The 19,305-nt window shown below is 36.8% G+C and overlaps 1 protein-coding gene across 1 annotated transcript; it reads right to left on the reverse strand.

The window, feature by feature from the left end:
* Positions 1 to 321: 321 nt before the first annotated feature.
* LOC114025928 (zinc finger protein 483-like) lies at positions 322 to 18,729 on the reverse strand. The gene is given in 6 exon segments (XM_027839461.1): positions 322 to 1,590; positions 6,648 to 6,746; positions 7,318 to 7,444; positions 14,927 to 15,021; positions 15,942 to 16,502; positions 18,671 to 18,729. Coding segments are annotated over 5 exon segments (1,944 nt in total). The 5' UTR covers positions 16,360 to 16,502; positions 18,671 to 18,729; the 3' UTR covers positions 322 to 385.
* Positions 18,730 to 19,305: the final 576 nt, after the last annotated feature.

Consider the following 19,305-nt stretch of genomic DNA (forward strand, 5'->3'; position numbering starts at 1 on the left):
GGTCTTCTCACAGTCTAGATAATCACTTGTTAGGAATGTTACAGAAGGTATTCTTGATCAGTTATCGCTTAAATTGGATGACCTTGATGGTTCCTTCCAGCTCTTAGGTTTTTGTTTTTAAATGAAATGTGTTTAGGTTGGCCCCAGAAAGCAGAACTAAGGACAGTGAATTCAAGTTACAAATTTTGATATTTTGTGATTTCAAGAAAGAAATGAACTCTGGCTAAAGATTAGAACAGTCATGAAATTTACAAAGTTTCTATTCAATACACCTCCTTTGATGCTGAGGAGTATGTCCTCAGGTCATACTACTGTCACACAACAGAGACCTTTCTGATCATCTGCATTTTTAATAATGTTAGTCTATAATAGGAATTCTTTGATGTTACATAAGCCATGACCTGGTGGGAAAGGCTTTCCCAAATGGATTACTTTTACAGGATTTCTATCCAGAGTGAATTCTATGATGCTGAGTAAGGTGAGACCTGACGGTGAAGGCTTTCCCACATTCACTACATATAAAGGGTTTCTCTCCAGAATGAATTTTCTGATGTTGATTAAGATTTGCCCTCTTGGTGAAGGCTTTCCCACATTCACTACATTTATATGGCTTCTCTCCAGAATGAATTCTTTGATGAAGATTAAATTGTGAAATACAGCTAAAGGCTTTTGTACATTCATTACACTTAAATGGTTTCTCCCCAACATGAATATGCTGGTGTTGAGTAAGGTTTGCCCGCTTGGTAAAAGCTTTCCCACACTCGTTACATTTATAAGGTTTTTCACCAGCATGAATTCTTTGATGTTCAGCAAGCCGTGATCTGACAGTGAAGGCTTTACCACATTCACTGCATTTATAGGGATCCTCTTCAGAATGAATTCTCTGATGAAGATTATGTTGTGAAATTAGACTGAATACTTTTCCACATTCAGTACATTTAAATGGCTTTTCTCCAATATGAGTATGTTTATGTTTATTAAGGTGTGTCTTCTGAGTAAAAGCTTTCCCAGATTCATTACACTTATAGGGTTTCTCTCCAGAATGAATTCTCTGATGTTGAGTAAGATGTGATCTGATGGAAAAGGCTTTCCCACATTCATTACATTTATAGGGTATCTCTTCTGAATGAATTTTCTGATGAAGATTAAATTGTGAAATCTGGCTGAAGGTTTTCCCATATTCAGTATATTTAAAAGGCTTCTTCCCTGCATAGATTCTTGGGGACTTAATTAGGTACAAATCATTTTTGAAGCTCTTTCCATACATATCCCACTTATAGAGACTCTTTACTGTAGGAACTCTCTCCTGTGTAACTAGGATTGACCTTAGACTGAAGTTTTTCCCAAATTCATTTCTTTCAAAGATTCTCCCCTTACTTGATATTTGTTCAGATGTGACTGTTGATTGCTTTACCAGTTTCTCCTGGTGGATCTGTTGCCTTACTAATGTATCATAACATATAAAAGATTCTCCCAGTTGCCAAGAGCAATGCCTTGTGGATCTTTTCATTATCACCCTCTGAGATGATTCTTTCGCAAAAGTGTCCCATTTTATAACTGAATCTTTGGCTTTGGGCACAGTATCCCAATCTGAAAGAAAAAAAAATATATATGTATATATGTAAATTTTCCTCATGCCAGAAGAAAAAAAAAAACTGTTGCCACTGGAATGGGATAACAAAGTGGAAAAAAAATGTCTAAGATAGATTCTTAACTTGGTGGTCTGTGAACTTGTTTTTAACAATATTTTAATAATTATATTTCAATAAAATTGATTTCCTTTGTAATCCTATGAATTTTATTTAAGGTATTTAAAAACATTCTGAGACAGGGTTTATAGTCTTCACTAGATTGCCAAAGGAGTCCATGACACAAAAAGTGTTAGGAATCTCTGGTCTAAAGTGAAATACTTAAATTTTTTTAAATTCCTTTTTTTTTCTTTTCTTTTTTTTTTTTTGGTGAGGCAATCAGGGTTAAGTGACTTGCCCAGGGTCACACAGCTAGTAAGTGTCAAGTGTCTGAGGTCAGATTTGAACTCAGGTCCTCCTGACTCCAAGGCCCAAGCTCTATTTACTGAGCCATCTAGCTGCCCCTATTTATTTAAATTCCTTAAAGTTAACAAAGAGTTCTGAAGAAAGGGAATCTTTTATTACCTGGTATGATAGTACAAGTATTGTCACAATTGCCATTTTCTTCATGAGGAAAGGAAGACTTAGAGAGATCATGTAACTTGCCCAAGTGTGGCAGAGACACGGAGCAGAACTTTAACTGCTATAATTCTTTCCATAATATCTGATCTTTAGTTTTATACCCTTTAAATAATGTATATTAGGATCTGCTTGCTATTTAGGATTTTTGCAACTTGAAATAATAGCCTTCAATTTACGTAAATGAATTCATACCGTTTGCTAGAGAATATATACATGCATCATGGCTATATTGCTAACTTGAGGCCCTTTTCTTTTTCATGTTAGAATTCTTGTGAAAATTTTTCCCCTATCCCTCTTTAGATTGGTATTCATAATGCATAATCCAGGAGGAAAATTTTAACTCTTTAAAACAAAGTCTTTATTGTTTTCCCTTAAGAAGCTTCAAGGCCTTTAACCTTGGTATAGAGCAAGCTAGTTAGCAATAGGAAAAAAAAACCCCAAAAAACAAAAAACAGCTTGGGATACTTTGTCTTCTGCTTACCCATGTTTTTCCCTTCAATCCGTAAAGCCCTTTTAAAAAACTCTCCATTTCTGAAATTGTGATAATTATCAGGTCAGTCCAATTGAAGTAATTTTTGTAGCACGCTAGTTCTCATAGGTGATAGCTTTAAAATGCTAAACAGAGAGAAGACTGATGAACTCTGTATACTCTCACTCTCACCATCCCATTGAGATAATCACTACCCTAGAATCCCTGGAAACTGGAAACACTGAAATATGTATCATAGAAGGAACTTTTTTTGTATAAAAAGGGAAAACTCATGAACTTTCTTCTATTCCTTCTCTATGCTTTCTCACTTTCTCATCATAGTCTATGTATTTAATTATCTCCACGCCAATTACTCTTATCTCTATATCTAAACCCAACCCTGCAGACTGGATTCACTACAAATTTATATCATTTAGTCTAAACTGAGCCTTCACCACAGGAAGACAGTTCATTTACTTTTCCCTAATTGAGTCTCTATCTCACTTGCCCCAGCAACTATTCTTCACCTTTCCTTCTATCTTCCAGATAATTCCTTCTTCCTCAGCTAGGGATGTTAACTCATACTTTGCTGAGAAAACAGACCATTCATCACAAGTTCCCCTTTTCTATATCACAAAATCACTTGACGTCATCGTTAATTTTCTCCTTTATTGTAGTCTTTAATAAAGAGATTTCTTGCTAAGGCCAACCCCTTTACATGTGCCCTTGATTGCATCCTCCTTCTTGTATCCTCTGGCAGAATGCCCCATTATCATCCCCTCTTGGTCTCTAATCTTCAATTTCTCCCTATCTATTGGTTCCTTCCCTGTTGCCTATAGGCAACCTTGGAAAGTCTCCTGCACCTTGAATGAAAACTCACTAGACAATACCAACTCTTCAAGATAACCCCTACATATTTCCTTCCCTTCACAGTCAAACTCCAAGTAAAAGCTACTATGTTTATTGTCTCTATTTCCTCTCTAGTTTACTTCTCAGCCTTTTGAAATCTGGCTTCTGACCTTATCACTCAACTGAAACTGCTCTATCTGTTGCTCTTTCCTCAATCCTCCTTCTTCTAGATTTCTCTGAAACATTTAACGCTGTTGACCTCTTAGATACTCTCTCTCTCTGGGTTTTCATGACATTGTTCTCTTTTGGTTTTCTTCCTACCTCTTTTTTCAGTCTCTTTTGTTGATTTATTAACCATATCAACATTGCTAACCGTGGGTTTTCTTCAAGCTCTGTCCTGGGTCTTTTATTCTCTTTCTATTCTCTCGTTTGGTGAATTCAGGTTCCTGGGATTCGGTTATCCTCTCTATACAAATTACTGCCCAGTCCAACCCTAATCTCTCTTCTGAGTGTCAGTCATTCACCTCCAACTGCTTATTAGATATTTCAAAGTAAATGTCCCATAGGCATCTCAAAATCAACATATCAAAAAATGAACTCATTAGCCTCCTCCCACCCCACCCCAAACCTTTCCAAAATTTTCCATTTCTGTTGAAGGTTTCCTAACTTGTGTCTCTGCCTCAGGTTTTTCCCCCTTTCAACCCATTCTCTGCATTAATGACAAAATGATTTTCCTTACACTGTTGTTTTTTCAGTCATGTCTGACTCTTGGGGTCTTCCTGGCAAAGATACTGGTTTGTCATTTCCTTCTCCAGTTAATTTTACAGGTAAGGAAACTGAGGCAAACAGGGTTAAGTGACTCGCCTAAGGTCACATAGCTTGTAAGTGTCTGAGGCCAGATTTGAACTCTGGAAGATGAGTCTTCCTGATTCCCAGCCCAGTGCTCTATCCACTGCAACACCTAGCTGCCCCTTTTCCTTAAGTACAGATTTGACTATATCATTCCCCCACTAAATGAACTCCAGTGGCTTCCTCTTGCCTTTACGATAGCATCTCTTTTTAGCTTTCAAAGCTTCTTACAGTCTGGCCTCAACCTACCTTCCCAAATTTATTGTATATTACTCCCCTTCATGCGCTTTTAGTTCCAGCCAAACTGGCCTCCTTGCTTTTCCTCACATATGAGACTACATTTCCCACTTCTACGAGTCTGCACTGAAATATACTAACTCACTCATTTTTCTTAGAATCCCTTAATCCCTTCAGATGACTGTTGAACAAGACCTTCTACATGAAGCCTTTCCTGATTCCTCCAGCTGCCTCCTCATTCTCCTTTATGTCCACTTACTTATGTACATGTTGTTTCTCCCAAAAGAATCTAAGTTCCTTGAAGCCAGGGACTGTTTCGTTTCTTTCTCTGTATTCCCAGGGCCTAGAACAGTGCTTGGCACTGAGGAGATGCTTAATAATTGGCTGCTGCCATCTTTGGAAGGGTTCTGAACTGCTATTCTCCCCCTTCTTCCCTTTACTTCATCTGTACAGATAGCAGAAGGAAACCCTTCTCTGGTCCTGCAACCTTCTATGAAACCTATGGTGGTCACCATCCACTACTTTACCAATAGAGATCCCTAAGGGGCTGCTATCCTTTCCCATCATCCTGTCCTCCATTGGCTGATCAGACATAGTGAGTTCCTGTGGTCTCAACTGGTAGAGACCAAACTTACAACACTGACCTGAGGAAGAAGTCATCTTAGCTTTACCAGAGCTGAGACCTCCATTGACTATAAAGAACAACCTTCAGTGAAACTTAGATTTCTAAGTTTTATGCATGTGGCTTGTTTTTTTTCCTTCATTAGGCTGGACTAGAGAGTTAATTTATTACTAATGACTCACTTGGAGAATAATTGCAGTTAAATGTAGAAAATAATGTGAATATAAGAATCTGATCATTCCTCAACATTAATTATTTTCTACAAACTCCCAAAGTAACCCTTAATCCTCTGGAAAAATGAGTAAGACACTAAAACACATGGTTACATGGAGTGGAGCTAGAATTTGTACCCATCTATATCACAGTGTCAAAAATTTAGAGTAGAAAGTGACTTCAGAAGTTCCATTCACTTAAAAGGTGAAGAAAATGAAGTCCAGAGAGGCTAAGTGATCAAAGTTACACAGATTATAAATGGCAGAGTCAAGATTTGAAACCAAGTTTTCTGACTCTGAATCATCACAATGCTTCAATTACAGCATGACATGCAGAATTTTTTTTACTAGCAACCTTAAGACAAAAGAGGCTGTTTGTAAAAAGAGCTTAAAAAAGCAAAACATGCCATATAATTGTGAGTTATTGGCACTACTGATTGTTCCCATATATAGACTTTCTATCTATGAAGAGACTGAGAAGGGGGAAAAGGAAACAAGGGCAGAGGTTATACAAAGTAGATATAAAGCAAATATTAATGAGAACAGGATTGGAATGTAGGACCTCCTCAGCTTACACCTGTACTCTTTCAATGTATCTTACACTCAATTATCAGATTAAATTTCTACAACAATACATTTTATATCATCATCCACCAATGGTACTCCACTTGACCTAAAAGGTAAATTAAAACACCTCTGCCTAAAGTGTAATGAGATGCCTCTGGAAATAGTGAATTCCTTTTCATAATAGTTCTTCAAACGGAGACAGGGTGACAGGGAAAGGGAAGATTCCTTTTCTGGTATAGGTTGGATTAGATAGCCTCTGAAGACCCTTTTAACTTATCTGTGATTCTGCTCAGTTACCATCACAGGAGGCAGGGAGGTTAAATATGAAAAGAACATACAGAAGAAATCAGTGAAAAGAGCAGTTTCCATAAAATAAATGGAGGTGGAAGCCACCTTTCAGGAGGTTAGGAAGGGAATGCTAATTTGGAAACAGAGGCAGAGGAATACACTATTTTCTGACAATGAAAAAACATATGGGAATTCAAATCAGCCTTTGCTTTTCTTCTCACTCCTGAAAGACTTTGAGGAGAACTTCCTGGGCCAGCATTTCAGAAGTGTATTCTCCTTCACTAACTATACTACCCAATCTATTGCTTGTAATAATTGCCATCTGCTAGTTTTCATTCACTCACATGAACTGGTGCCTTTTGGAGTTTCACTACCCAGCATCCCTGGAACTTTTCCATCTTCCAACTGAGAGATAACATCTGGTTTGGAGGTTGTTGAAAGACCTGTTCATGGAAAAGAAGTGAAATAGACATTGTTTTTGCTCCTAGAAAAAGAGACATTCCAGAATATAATTCAGACTCCTTCATATTTAAAGAAGAGTGGATATGCTAAGAAGGTCCAAAGAATAGTTCAAAGGACTTCTGAAGAGTATCCAATATCATGTTCCCACAAAGTCTGAGTGTCTGTGGATTGATTTAGGTTGAGAAGGGTACTTAAGTCACTAATCTTTCCTCCTAGGAGGGTATAAATTTCTCCCATGGAGTTATCTGTACTCGGTAACAGCAGACAGTGCTTGACATGTAGAGGAGTAGAGCATGGAGAAAATGCAGCCTCAGGGATGTCAATGAGTTAAGTTGTCTCATTTTTATTTCTCTAAGGCAAAGAGACTTATTTTTCATTTAGAAACATACAATTAAGTATCTTGTTGATTGGTCCAAAAGCATTTTAGAACCTATTTTCTAGGTTTTCTAGACCAAATTCAGCTAAATACTTCTGACATCCCATTGTTTCAAAAATTTACAAAGTAAAAATACCATCAAAGTAAAGATTTGGAATAATAAGGGAAATATTTACCAAGAAAAACTAGGTTCCTATAAGTTTCCAGTAGCACTTCTCTGCAGAGGGCCTGCTCAACAGGGTTCAATTGTGTCCGCTCTTCCCAGGTAAAATCTGGAGCCACATCCTTAAATGTCATTGATTTCTGAAACACCAAACACATCTGTGCTCATTCAGGAGACTCCCCAAAATACTTACAACTTCTCCTCTATCACTTTCCTCCTAAAAAGAGAATTCCCCTTTCTAATTTCCCTATTTCCATCAGTGATAATATATAATCTTGGTCAGGATGGAGAGAGCACAGGTGAAGGCTAAATGCCCATCTAGTAGTCTCACTATGTATTTCATATTTTTATATTTTAAGTTCCTATTTATGTTCTAGTTCAGTCATTTCAGTCATGTATGACTCTTCATGATCCCATTAAGGGTTTTCTTGGCAAAGATATTAGAGTGGTTTGCCATTGCCTTCTTTAGTTCATTTTACAGATGACGAAACTGAGTCAATCAGGGTTAAGTGACTTGCCCAGTAAGTGTCTTGCCTTGTAAGTGTCTGAGGCTGGATTTGAATTCAGGTCTTCCTGACTCCAGGTCTGGTACCCTATCCACTGTGCCACCTAGTTGCCCATCAGCCTTTTAGAAGAGTATAATGTGATGGGTTACTGTACGGTGTTTTAAATATCTGTCAGTATGTGCTTGTGAGTTTTAGGTTATGCATTTCTTTGATAGGGAAGGAAATAGCTTTCCTATACCTGATCTACTTTGTACAAAGTATCCACCCTCTTATTAGGGACTCTGTTAATCCCTTTTATGAAGGAACATAGTAAGCACTTAATAAATGCTTTTGATTGGCACCATGCAAGAGCTATTCCTAGGCTGTAAAAGATTGTCTCTGGGGCTCCATGGAAGGGGAAAGAGATGGTAAAAAGCTACAGTGTGTGAAAAGTGCTTGATCTCTTTACTCTGGGGTCAGGATACCTCAGGACATGAACCAGGTGCATGTGACTTCAGAATTGAGACTTTTTAGAAGATAAGGGCTTCAACCTTCACCCTTCACCTCCTGGGCCCATGGGCTTTTTTTTTAATATTAAAAAAAGTTACAGATTATTATCATTCTATGAGAGGTCTCGTAGTAAAGCAAAACAATTAGACAAAAGTAATAATACAGTGACCTCATTTGCAAAATCATGCAACATTTCACAACTATAACAACACCCCATTTTTAAATATAAAAAAACGAACAGAAATCTATTCTCTCTCCTTCCCAACTCTCTCCTCAATGAAAAAAAAAAACAAATTCCTTGTAACAAAAGTGCATAGTGAAGCAAAAAATAAATCTCCTCATTGTCTGTATCCAAATACATGTTTTATTCTGTACCCAAAATCTATCACTTCTCTTTCAGGAGGTAGACAATATGTTTCATCATTAATTCTCTGGAATCATGGATGGTCACTGTATTGATCATAGTTCTTATACTTTTAATACTGTTTTTACTGTCTTGTTATTATATAAATTGTTCTGGTTCTGCTTATTTCATTCATTATCAGTTCATAACTCCCCCAAATTGTTCATTTTTGGAATATTTATGTGATGGTAGAAATTGTTCTGATTCTGATTCATTCTGCATCAGTTCATATAAGGTTTTCTATGTCTCCACGAAATCACCTCTTTCCTCATTTCTTACAGCACAATAACATTTATTATATTCAGATACCACAATTTGTTCATCCATTCCCCAACTGATGGGCTTTCTAGGTTGTCTTTTTTTTTTTCGCCATGACAAGAAGAGCTTTTTATAAATAATTTCATATATATATGACTTTTCCTTCTTTCTTGATCTCTTTTGGGTATAAGCCTATGTCTGGGTCAAAGGACATATACTGTTAAGTAACTTTTTGTATTATGACTCCAAATTGAATTCTACAATATTCCAGAATAGCCATTCACTGGTTCACCAACAGTGGAGTAATATGCCTCTTCAGGCACATGGATTTTCATACAAATAAGAAAACTGAGAAAGATTGAGTAGTTAAATAGACTCAAGATCATATATTTAAAAGAATAAAATGCCAGAAATGGAAGGTTCCTTAGAGATCACATAGCCCTCATTTTACAGGTGAAAAAATGGAAGCCCAGAGAAATTAAGTGACTTGCTCAGGGTCACTTGGCTAATTTGTATAAGTGGAATTAAGGTGTACTCCCTCTGATTTCAATTCTCTTTCTACTATGTATTATAGTTTAATAAAATTGCATTATTAACATAGTTGAGCTTAATTATTTTCAGGGGCTTGTATTATTCAAATTGTGGATCATACAGGTCTTTGCAATCTCTATCTTTCCTTTACCATTTTATTTTATTTAGTAATTTATTACTTATTGTACCACAGGAATGGCAGGGTTCGTTTTTGCCAATTACTATAAATTCTATTAAGAGAATACTAGGAGTTCAATGACAAAAATATAGCTTGATCATTATTTCTAAATTTGATTTTCCCACAGTATTCTGTTCTATATCAACAGTAAGAATTGCAAACTGATTATGCTATTTCATAACATCAAAGATAATAAAGCCCTATGAATCTATAATAAAATCAAAGAAAATTTTAAACATTTTACTTTTTTCAATTAATAGCCATTTATATTCTCTCCTCTCATCCCTATTCTCCCAAATGAAAAGAAAGAAAAACAAATTCTTTTAACAAACAGACATGATCAAACAAAACAAATTCCTGAATGGGTCATGTCTATGAATGTACGTCTCATTCTGCCTGGTGAATCCCTTTCCTCTCTGGCAGTAGGTGGGTAGCCTCATTTATTAACATCAATCCTCTGGAATTATGATTTGGTCACTTCACTGATCAGAGTGTTTAAGCCATTCAACATTGGTTTTATTTACAATGCTGTTGTTAATGTATATATTGTTCTGTTTTTACTCATTTCAATCTACATTGATTCATACATGTCTTCCCACGTCTCTCTTGAAACTGTCCCTTTCATTATCTCTTACGGCCTCAAAATATTCCATTACATATGATACCATACATGATGAGTTGGTAAGCCACTCTCCATTTGAAGAGTACACTCTTAGTTTTCAGCTCTTTGCTACTAGAAAAAGAGCTGCTGTAAAATATTTCTGTGCATATGGGTCCTTTTTTTCTTTCTTTGATCCCTTTGGGGTACATGTCTAGTAGTGGCATAGCTGGGTCAAAGGGTATGCAGAGTCTGATGACTTTGGAAGCACAGTTCTAAACAGTTTTCCAGAATGCATTAGTGGGCCTGTTTTCCTGTAGCCCCACCAACATCTGTCATTTTCCTTTTATACTTAGAATCGCTTTAATTATCTCTAATTAATAATGATTTGGATAATTTAAAAAAATGTGGTTGTTGATAGCTTGGATTTCTTTCTTCTTTTGAAAAACTTACTCTTTATATCTTTGGACCATTTATCAATTGGGAAAGAATCACACTATTATCAGAGAAACTTGCTAAAACGATTTTTCCTCAGTTAACTGTTTCATTTCTCTCCCTTTTTTTTCCTGTATTGAAAATTGTCCACTTTATCTTATGTAATCCTTTCTATTCCTTGTTTGGGCATAAATTCTTTTTCTATCTATAGATCTGAAAGTTAATTTCTTCCTGGTTCCTCAATTTTTTTGATATGACCTTTCATATCTTAGTGATTATCTATTCAGAGCTTGTCTTGGTATACAGTGTTACTGTTGGTCTAAACCTAATTTTTACCATACTCTTTTCTAGTTTTTCTATTAGTTTTTGTCAAAAAATGAGTGCTAATCCTAATTGTTGGGATTTTGGGGTTGCTACCATATGTTGTATATCTAATCTTCTCCACTAATCAGCTTCTATCTATATATTTTAAACAATAACAATTGTTTTTATGATTATTGCCTTGTCATATTGCTTAAGATTACTGTCATAACTCTGTTCCATCCCACTTTTTTTCATTATTTTCCTTGAGATTCTTGACTTTTTGTTCCTCCGGGTAAGTTTTATTATTTTTTCCTAGCTCCATAAGATGATCATTTTGTAGTTTGATTGGTATGGCAATAATTAATTAATTAATTAAGGTAGTATTGTCCTTTTTATGATATAGATATGTCCATAAACAATGAATATTTCTTCAGTTTTACGTCTGTCTTTATTTCCACAGAGTGTTTTGTAGTTGTATTTGTATAGTTCCTGTATGTGTCTTGGTAGGTAGACTCTCTAAGTATTTTATATATTTTGTAATTATTTTAAATGGAATTTCTTTTTTTTTGCTGGGTTTTCTTGGTAATATATAGAAATGATTATATTGATGTATTTTATATCATTTGATTTTACTAAAGTCCTCAATTGTTTCAATTAATTTTCAGTTGACTCAGGATTTTCTAAGTAAACTATTATATCATCTGAGAAAAACAACAGTTTTGTTTCCTCTTTGCTAATGTTTATTTGCTATTTTCTTCTTATTAGTTAGCATTTTGAACACATTAAATAGCAGTAGTGATAACAGACATCCTTGCTTTTATCCTTCACGTAACTGGAAAGGCCTCTAATTTATCCCTATTACAAATAATATTGGCTTTTAGTTTTAAATAGATACTACTTATATCAAGGAAAGTCCATTTTTTAATTTTTTAAATTTTAATTAAAATTTAATAATAAAATAAAAAATAATAAAAATAAAATTTAAATTTTAATATTTTTAAACAGGAATGGGTATAGCTTGTCAAAAATGTTTTAATTTATATGATTTTTGTTGTTCTTGTTATTAATATGGTCTATTATGTAGGCAATTGTCCTAATAAAAAACCAACCATCCATTTCTGGTATAAATTTAACCTAACCATAGTATATAATCTTTGTGATGTGCTTCTATAGCCTCTGCTAATATTTTATTTAAAATTTATGCATTAACATATATGAGGGCTATTGGTCTTAATTCCTCCTACCGCCTCCCCCCTCCCCCACCGGCTTTGTCTCTCCTTAGTTTACATACAGAGATCACAGTTTTATAATAGAATTTGGTAGGATATTTTTGCAAACAGTTTATATAATACTGTAATTGATTGCTCTCTGAGTGTTTGATAGAATTCTCTTGTAAATCCATCTCATCTGAGGGATTCCTAACCCTTGCTCCCTGGGAGTTAGTTTTTGGTTTATTTAGTATCTTTATTCTGAGATTGGGTTATGTCAGTTTTCTATTTTGGTTTTCATTTCTGCAAATATTCATGCATTTCATTTAAGTTGTTGGTTTTATTGGCATACAGCTAGATAAAATACTTTCTAATAATACGCTTTAAAAAATCAAACTAAATTTTTCGGAATTTCTATTTTGGTGGTTTTTTTTTTAAATGTTAGTTCTGTAGTTTTTTAGCTGCATGCACAATCCACTGATCTGTTCTCTTTCTTGTTGATGAAAGTATGTAGCAAACTAAATTTTCCTCTTGGGAAAGTCATCTATCTCACCAAAGGTCCATTTTTTTTCCTCTATAGGATTTTTACTTAGTATAGGATGTTTTACTTAGTATAGTTTACTGACTTGTTATTGTTGGTTATATCTTTTGCCTTTTGGAACACTATATTCTAAGCTCTCCACTTCTTCATTATGGCAGCTGCTAAATCTTGTGGGATCCTGACAATGGCTCCTTGGTATGTGAATGTTCTTTCTAGAAACTGAAGTAAATTTTCTTTGAGCTGGGAGCTCTGGATTTTGTCTAGGGTGATCCTGGAAGTTTTCATTCTGTGGTTTCTTTCAGAAGGGGACCAGAGGATTCTTTTCTGTTTTCATTTTTCTTTCTGGTTCTAACAAGTCTGCACTTCATTCATTATTTTTCAGATATGGTATTGGAACTTTTTTTTGGGTTGTTTTGGGCTTTTTCATATCCAATGATAGTTAGACTTCTCTTTGATCTTATTACAGGTCAGTTTTTTTAATATTAAGTACCTTACATTTTCCTTTATTTTTTTTCCAGCCTTTTGGCTTTGTTTTTAATATTTCTTGTTGTCTTGTGGATTGTGGATTTATTAACTTCTGTTTGGTTCATTCTAATTTTTAGGGAATCTGTTCTTGGGCAAAGTTTTGTATCTCTTATACTAACTTGTTACTTCTTCTAAGTCTTTCCACTATTGTTCTCAATTCTTTTCTCTAAATCTTTCATTTAATTTATGATTTTTAAACTCTTTCTTCATTTTTTCCAAGTATTCTACATGACCTTGTGGCTAAGCTTTTTTTCTTTGAGGCTTTGCTTATAGATATTTTGGAGTTAACCTCTTCTTAGAGGTTTGTGTCTTGGGCATCCTTGGCTCCATAACAGCTCTTTTTTTGGTGGGTATCTTTGTTTACTAATTGTTCCAAACCTACTCCCTGAATTGGGATTTGGTGTTAGGAACAGGCTCTGCACATTTCTGGGGGGAATGTTTGAGACCCTGTTTGGTCATTCTCTGGGATTCAGCTGCTGCTTTTTCTGGGGAGACTATTGTGTTCTTCAAAGATCTAAGTGGTAACTCAGGCTGGACACCTATAAATTTTCAGCATGCCTTAAGGGGTCTGATCTAGGGAAAAGTCTGATTGCTGCCTCGGCCCCCTTCCCACTCTCCTTTCCCTCCTCCCCCTCACCCCAGTTTGAACTTTTCATGCTCTCAGTCCCAATGTGAGTCGAGGTACAGACCTGCTCAAGTTGGAGATCTACTAGGTGACTGCTTGCCCCCGTCAGCTAGCTAGAAGGTTCAGAGCCATATAAATGCAGGCTTGTCCAGGTGAACTGAAGTCTGGGTATGAAAGAGGCTTGGCCTGATGAGGGTTAGTAGAATGTTCTGTTCTCAACAGCCTGAAATAGTCAGTCAGACAAAGTCAAGAAAACTACACATAACATCATTATTCCTGGCAAAGAACTCTGCAATTTGACTCTTCCTTATCTTTCACCCTACCATCCAAACAATGACCATTTATTCCTAACACTCTATTTTCATAATTTCAGTTCCCTCCTCAGAAAACTTGAATGGTTCTCTACCGGCTCCAACATAAAGTCATAATGGAATTTGAGAGACCATCTTCAAACCTAGCTCCCCACTATCTTACCTTTCTAATCTAGCCAGGCCAGTATATTACATTGGCTACTGCAGAAAACATGTTCATGTCCACTTCTATGCATGAGTTTATGGTATTACCTACACCTGGAATCCACTTTCCCATATTCCTTATTTAATTAAATTTTAGTCATCTTTCAGGACCAGCAGACTCTATCTTCTATTCTTCAATCCAAGTAGGTCTCTTCATTCTTTGATCTCATATAGCACTTACTTCCTGTACCATACCTTCTGGCACTGTAACGTCTTGGAATCCAAGTACTTTATATTTCTTTTGTAAACTTCAGGATGATTACCATGGTACTGAGCACAAAGTAGACAGAAGTAAATGCTAGGTAGAGAAGAGAAAGCACTAGTAAATGAGTACTGCTCTATAGTGTCCATCATCTACTAAGATAGGCCTAGTCTCTTGTGACCCAACAACAGGGGTTCAGGCCTCTTTGTAGGTTTTTTTTAAACAAAGAAATTCCAGGGAAAAGAAAGGAAAAGTGTCTACACTCACAACCAACTCTTCAGAAAAGGGAGAGGAAATTAACTTACCTGACATCTGGTTATTGGGATCACAGTCAGCATTCCTTCTCTTTCTCTGTCTCTGTCTCCCTCTTGGGAAAGGACAGAATCCTGAGAACAGAGAGCTGAGAAGGAAGAAATATGGAAATAAGATTAGTCTACAAGCTCAGAAAAATTCAAAGAGGATAATGCTATCTGGAGCCCTGAGTTTGTCTGTGTGGTCTGAACAGGTTCCAAGGACAGAAGTCTGGTTTGGGATTTAAGACATGTGGTTTAATTTCACAATTGTGAATGTCTCTAATCTAATATGTCCTCTGGAATATGTAATAAAACTCTCTGCAACAGAAACATCTCCACTCAATTAGGAAACAAGAAATGATCAATTTGCTAGGTTCCTTTTATGGTAAATTAATTAAGAAGAGTTTAATATCTTCTATTTATCATTAAAATAAAAAATAAAGGGTTGAAGTAAAGAGACCTGGGACCAAGACCAACCTTAACTATTGCCTCACTTATGTAACCCTGAGTAAGTAATTGATTATATTTACCTTCATTTTTCCAATTTGTAAAATTGGGATAGTTATAATTATTTAGCCCACAGGGATCTTCAAAAGATAAAAAACATTATAATTTCAAGGTATTACTATGGAACCCAATGTTCAGAGTCATTGGTTGATGGATGGTAATTCCAATAAACCTTTCGAAGTAAGCTGTGAAAGTTTACAGAAGAGCTGAACAGTTTTACTGTTCCCTGCTTTTCCACCAAAAAAAAAAAAAATAGCCAGTGAAAAACATGCTTTGTAAAGCTGTAAAGAAGGGACTGAATTAGATAAATGAGATAGAGTACTAATGTTGAGGCTAAAAAGGTTCTCAGCACTCAGAAAGTACATGGTGCTTGCCTCCTCTCCTCCATCAATCCAGAAACCTCCCTTCTCCCCTACTGTTTCTTCCCTTCACTACTGTTTCTCCAAGGATACCTCAAGTTATACATTTTCCTTTCTCATATCCTGAAGAGACTTCACTCTCTTCCTTCTGCAGCTCTCACCTTTTTCCTCAAGCATCTGGGTCAAATCCTCCACCATAGCGACCACCTCCTCAATGTTCTCTGGATGCTGTGTCTTCACCCAAATCCTGATCTCACTGGGCAAGATGGTCAGGAATTGCTCCGGCACCAGCAGCTCCAGGATCTGCTCCTTTGTGTGAATCTCTGGCCTCAGCCACTGAAGGCAGAGTTCCCAGAGCTGGTTCACAGCCTCCCGGGGTCCAGCTTTCTCTGGATATGGAAAACATCTGAAGTTCTGGCGAGAAGCCTCATGGTTAAATTTCTCTTTTCCTAGAATGGTTACTCTGTCCTTTGAGGCATCTGCTCTCAGTAATCTATCTTGTTCATATACAGCCAGGATTTGGGAACTTAGAGTCATCATCTTATTCAGGGTCAGCATCTTTCCATTGGAGACCATCATTAGGGACTTCAAATCTATATTCTTAGCAAGGATTCATTTCCTTTCAAGCTGAAAACCTGCAGACATTCCTGATGTATACTGTAGGTAGCAATTCATCATGGTTGGCTGGGGAGACCCAGAAGCACCAGTTATATCATCTAGCCCTGCAGAGATTGATAAGACCCTGTAAACATACAAACTACAAAGAAAGTGATTAATGGGCAGCAGTGGGATATTGTTAAGAAAGATATTTAGCTTTCAGCACTGGCTCAAGTATACATAATAATTGCTCACAAGTATTTAGTGCTTTACAGTTTACATAAGTTTCCTTACAATCATACCATCAACTACATAATATAAATCTAATCATCTACATCAACTAAGATTTAGCCAGGTTAATTCACTCAAGTTTATACAAGTAAAAATAGCAGGACCAAGACTTGAAATTAGATCTCAAGACTCTTGGTCTAGTCAAATATACATAGATCTAGTCAAATATATCTAGGTCTCTTGGTCTATAAAAATATACAGATAGAGACAAATAGAGAAATTGATTTTGCCTCCTACCACATCTATGCCACTCAGAGCTGAAAGATACATTCATCTAACTTTACAAGGACAGAGACTATCTTATTCTTCCATTAATCTGACATAGCACCCAGTATTAGGCTTTGCACACATAGTGAGTACTGTATAAATGTTTGTTGAATGTATAAATGTCATTGGAAACAGGACAAAAAAACTAGCAAAGAGTACTGGTTTGGATCAAAGACTCAAAAACTGGGAAAGACTATACTTAACTACTACAAGGTGATGAATAAAACCATTAAAAAAATTGTTCAATAATTGTACGCGGTATAGGGGCCTATTTGGAAACTACCTTAACAATGAAGGAAACAAGTTACATTTTGGACAATTCCCAAATTCCTTTACTGGAAAAACCTAGGTAGTTCAGGTAGGGGAGGTTCCTAAATAAACACTTCTGTGGAAAAATGGGAAACAGCGTTTGATTTATCATTTTAAAGTCAGGGTTAGCAACTTTCAATTTGTGCACTGAAAGGAAACTCTTTTAAAACCCGTTTTGAGTATGACAGAATCAGAGGCAATCTTTAGGAGTGACCCAAGGTACTGTGTGTACTCACAAGTGATTTGTGTCCTGAGAGGCTACCTGGCTCAATGAATAGAAAATCAGTCTCCCAGTCAGGAAAACATAGGTTCAAGTCTTACTTCTGACACTTATTGGTTATCACCCTAGGTAGCCCATTTAATCTCTCAATATCCCTCACAATTTACTTCCTTTTGTGTCATGCACCCCTTCGAAAGTTTGGTGACACCTGTGGACTCCTCTGTTATAATGTTTTAAACGCATAAAAAAGATTTTAAAAGAAATCAATTATATACTCATATATATAATTATAAAATATAATGATCAAAATGTTTGTTGGTTTTTTATTTTTTAAAAAACAATAGGAGTTCATGGCCTACAGGTTAAGAATGCCTCCTCCTCTAAGTAGAAGAGCAAGTACCTAGCCATCCTAGAAGAGGGAGTTTCAGCACCAGTGAAATTCCAGGTTGGGTGCCAAAGAAAAGTACTCAAAAACGAAATTAATATCTTAGGCTAAATAATATGTCTCAAGTGCTAAGGAAACAGGGAAGAGAAGGGTCACACCCTTTTTGTGTCATGTACTGCTCTGGAAGTTGGGTGAAGCTTTTGGACTCTTCAGAATAATGTTTTTACGTGCATAAAATAAAATTTATTTAAAAAACCCAATTATATTGAAATACAATTCTAAATTAAAACACACACACGCACGCACACACAAATTCACAGCCTTTCAGGTTAAGAAACCCAGCTAAATTGAAGAGTCCTAATCTATCTAATCCAATTGTCACCAAGAAGCCTAATCCCAAATCTGGGCAGAGTAAAAATTCACACAACCGTCTATCCTTTTCTTTTATCCTTCCCCTCCTCCTGTTCTATTTACTGCTCCACTCCTCCCCGCCAGGGACGTGCACCGTCCTGTGGCCCCGAAGAATCTGAAAGGGAAAATGGGCAGGTGAAGGCAAAACTATGCAGAAGGCGGAGGATGCCTCCAGAGCCACAGCGCTTCCAGGGTCCTCCCTCCTCCTTCCAGGGTCCTCCCTCCTCCTTCCAGAGCCGACTCCCAAATCCCAGGCTCCATCCGCTCCTTCCTACAGCGTTCCCATGGCAAATGAACGAGCTGATGTATTCCTCCGCTTGCCTAGAGCGAGACCCCCAGGACCCACAAAAGTGCACACGCATACACCACTCACACACGTACGCACGCACGCACACACGTGAACGCCTTACATTGCTGCCAGATCACGCAGGACCCAATCACGCTGCGGGGAGTCGAGTTCAAGGGTTGGACACCTGTATTGGTGGGGCCGCTCTGATTTCTCCCAGACACCTAAAAGCTCGCAGAACAGCTGCTGCGGAGGCAGTTACCGTAATAGGTAGGAAGGCGCGTACGCAGCTTCATCGTTGCCGGTCGGGATTCTGTATTCCGCCAGTTCGTGGTCTCAGAACTACGATTCCCAGAAACCTCTGTAAAAGCACCTTCCTCTTACTCTCCAGGGTTTTCCACTGGTGTTCAGTCTTTTCAGTCGTGTCCAACCCAACCAAAGGGTTTCCCTGGCAAAGATACTGGAGTGGTTTGTTCTTTCCTTCTCCAGCTCATTTTACAGAGAGGCAAACACTGTTTCTAAAAGCGCAGGGTAGTTCCTAAACTTTTTCGGGCCTCGTATCCTTTAGTTTTCAGTACAACTTTCCCCTATTCTCAATGCATTATGAAAGGGAATATATTCTCCAGTTTTCCATTAATATGCACAAAAGGAAAAAAAAAAACTTCCTCTATTCAGTAAGAAAGGAAACAAGTTCCACAGTTTACTTTGCACATAAGAAATAAAGACATTAATTTCAAAGCCCCTGCTCTGGGTGCCTCT

The sequence above is a fragment of the Vombatus ursinus genome, unplaced genomic scaffold (assembly GCF_900497805.2).
Source record: "Vombatus ursinus unplaced genomic scaffold, bare-nosed wombat genome assembly UNPS02014832.1, whole genome shotgun sequence".
NCBI classification, from domain to species: domain Eukaryota; kingdom Metazoa; phylum Chordata; class Mammalia; order Diprotodontia; family Vombatidae; genus Vombatus; species Vombatus ursinus.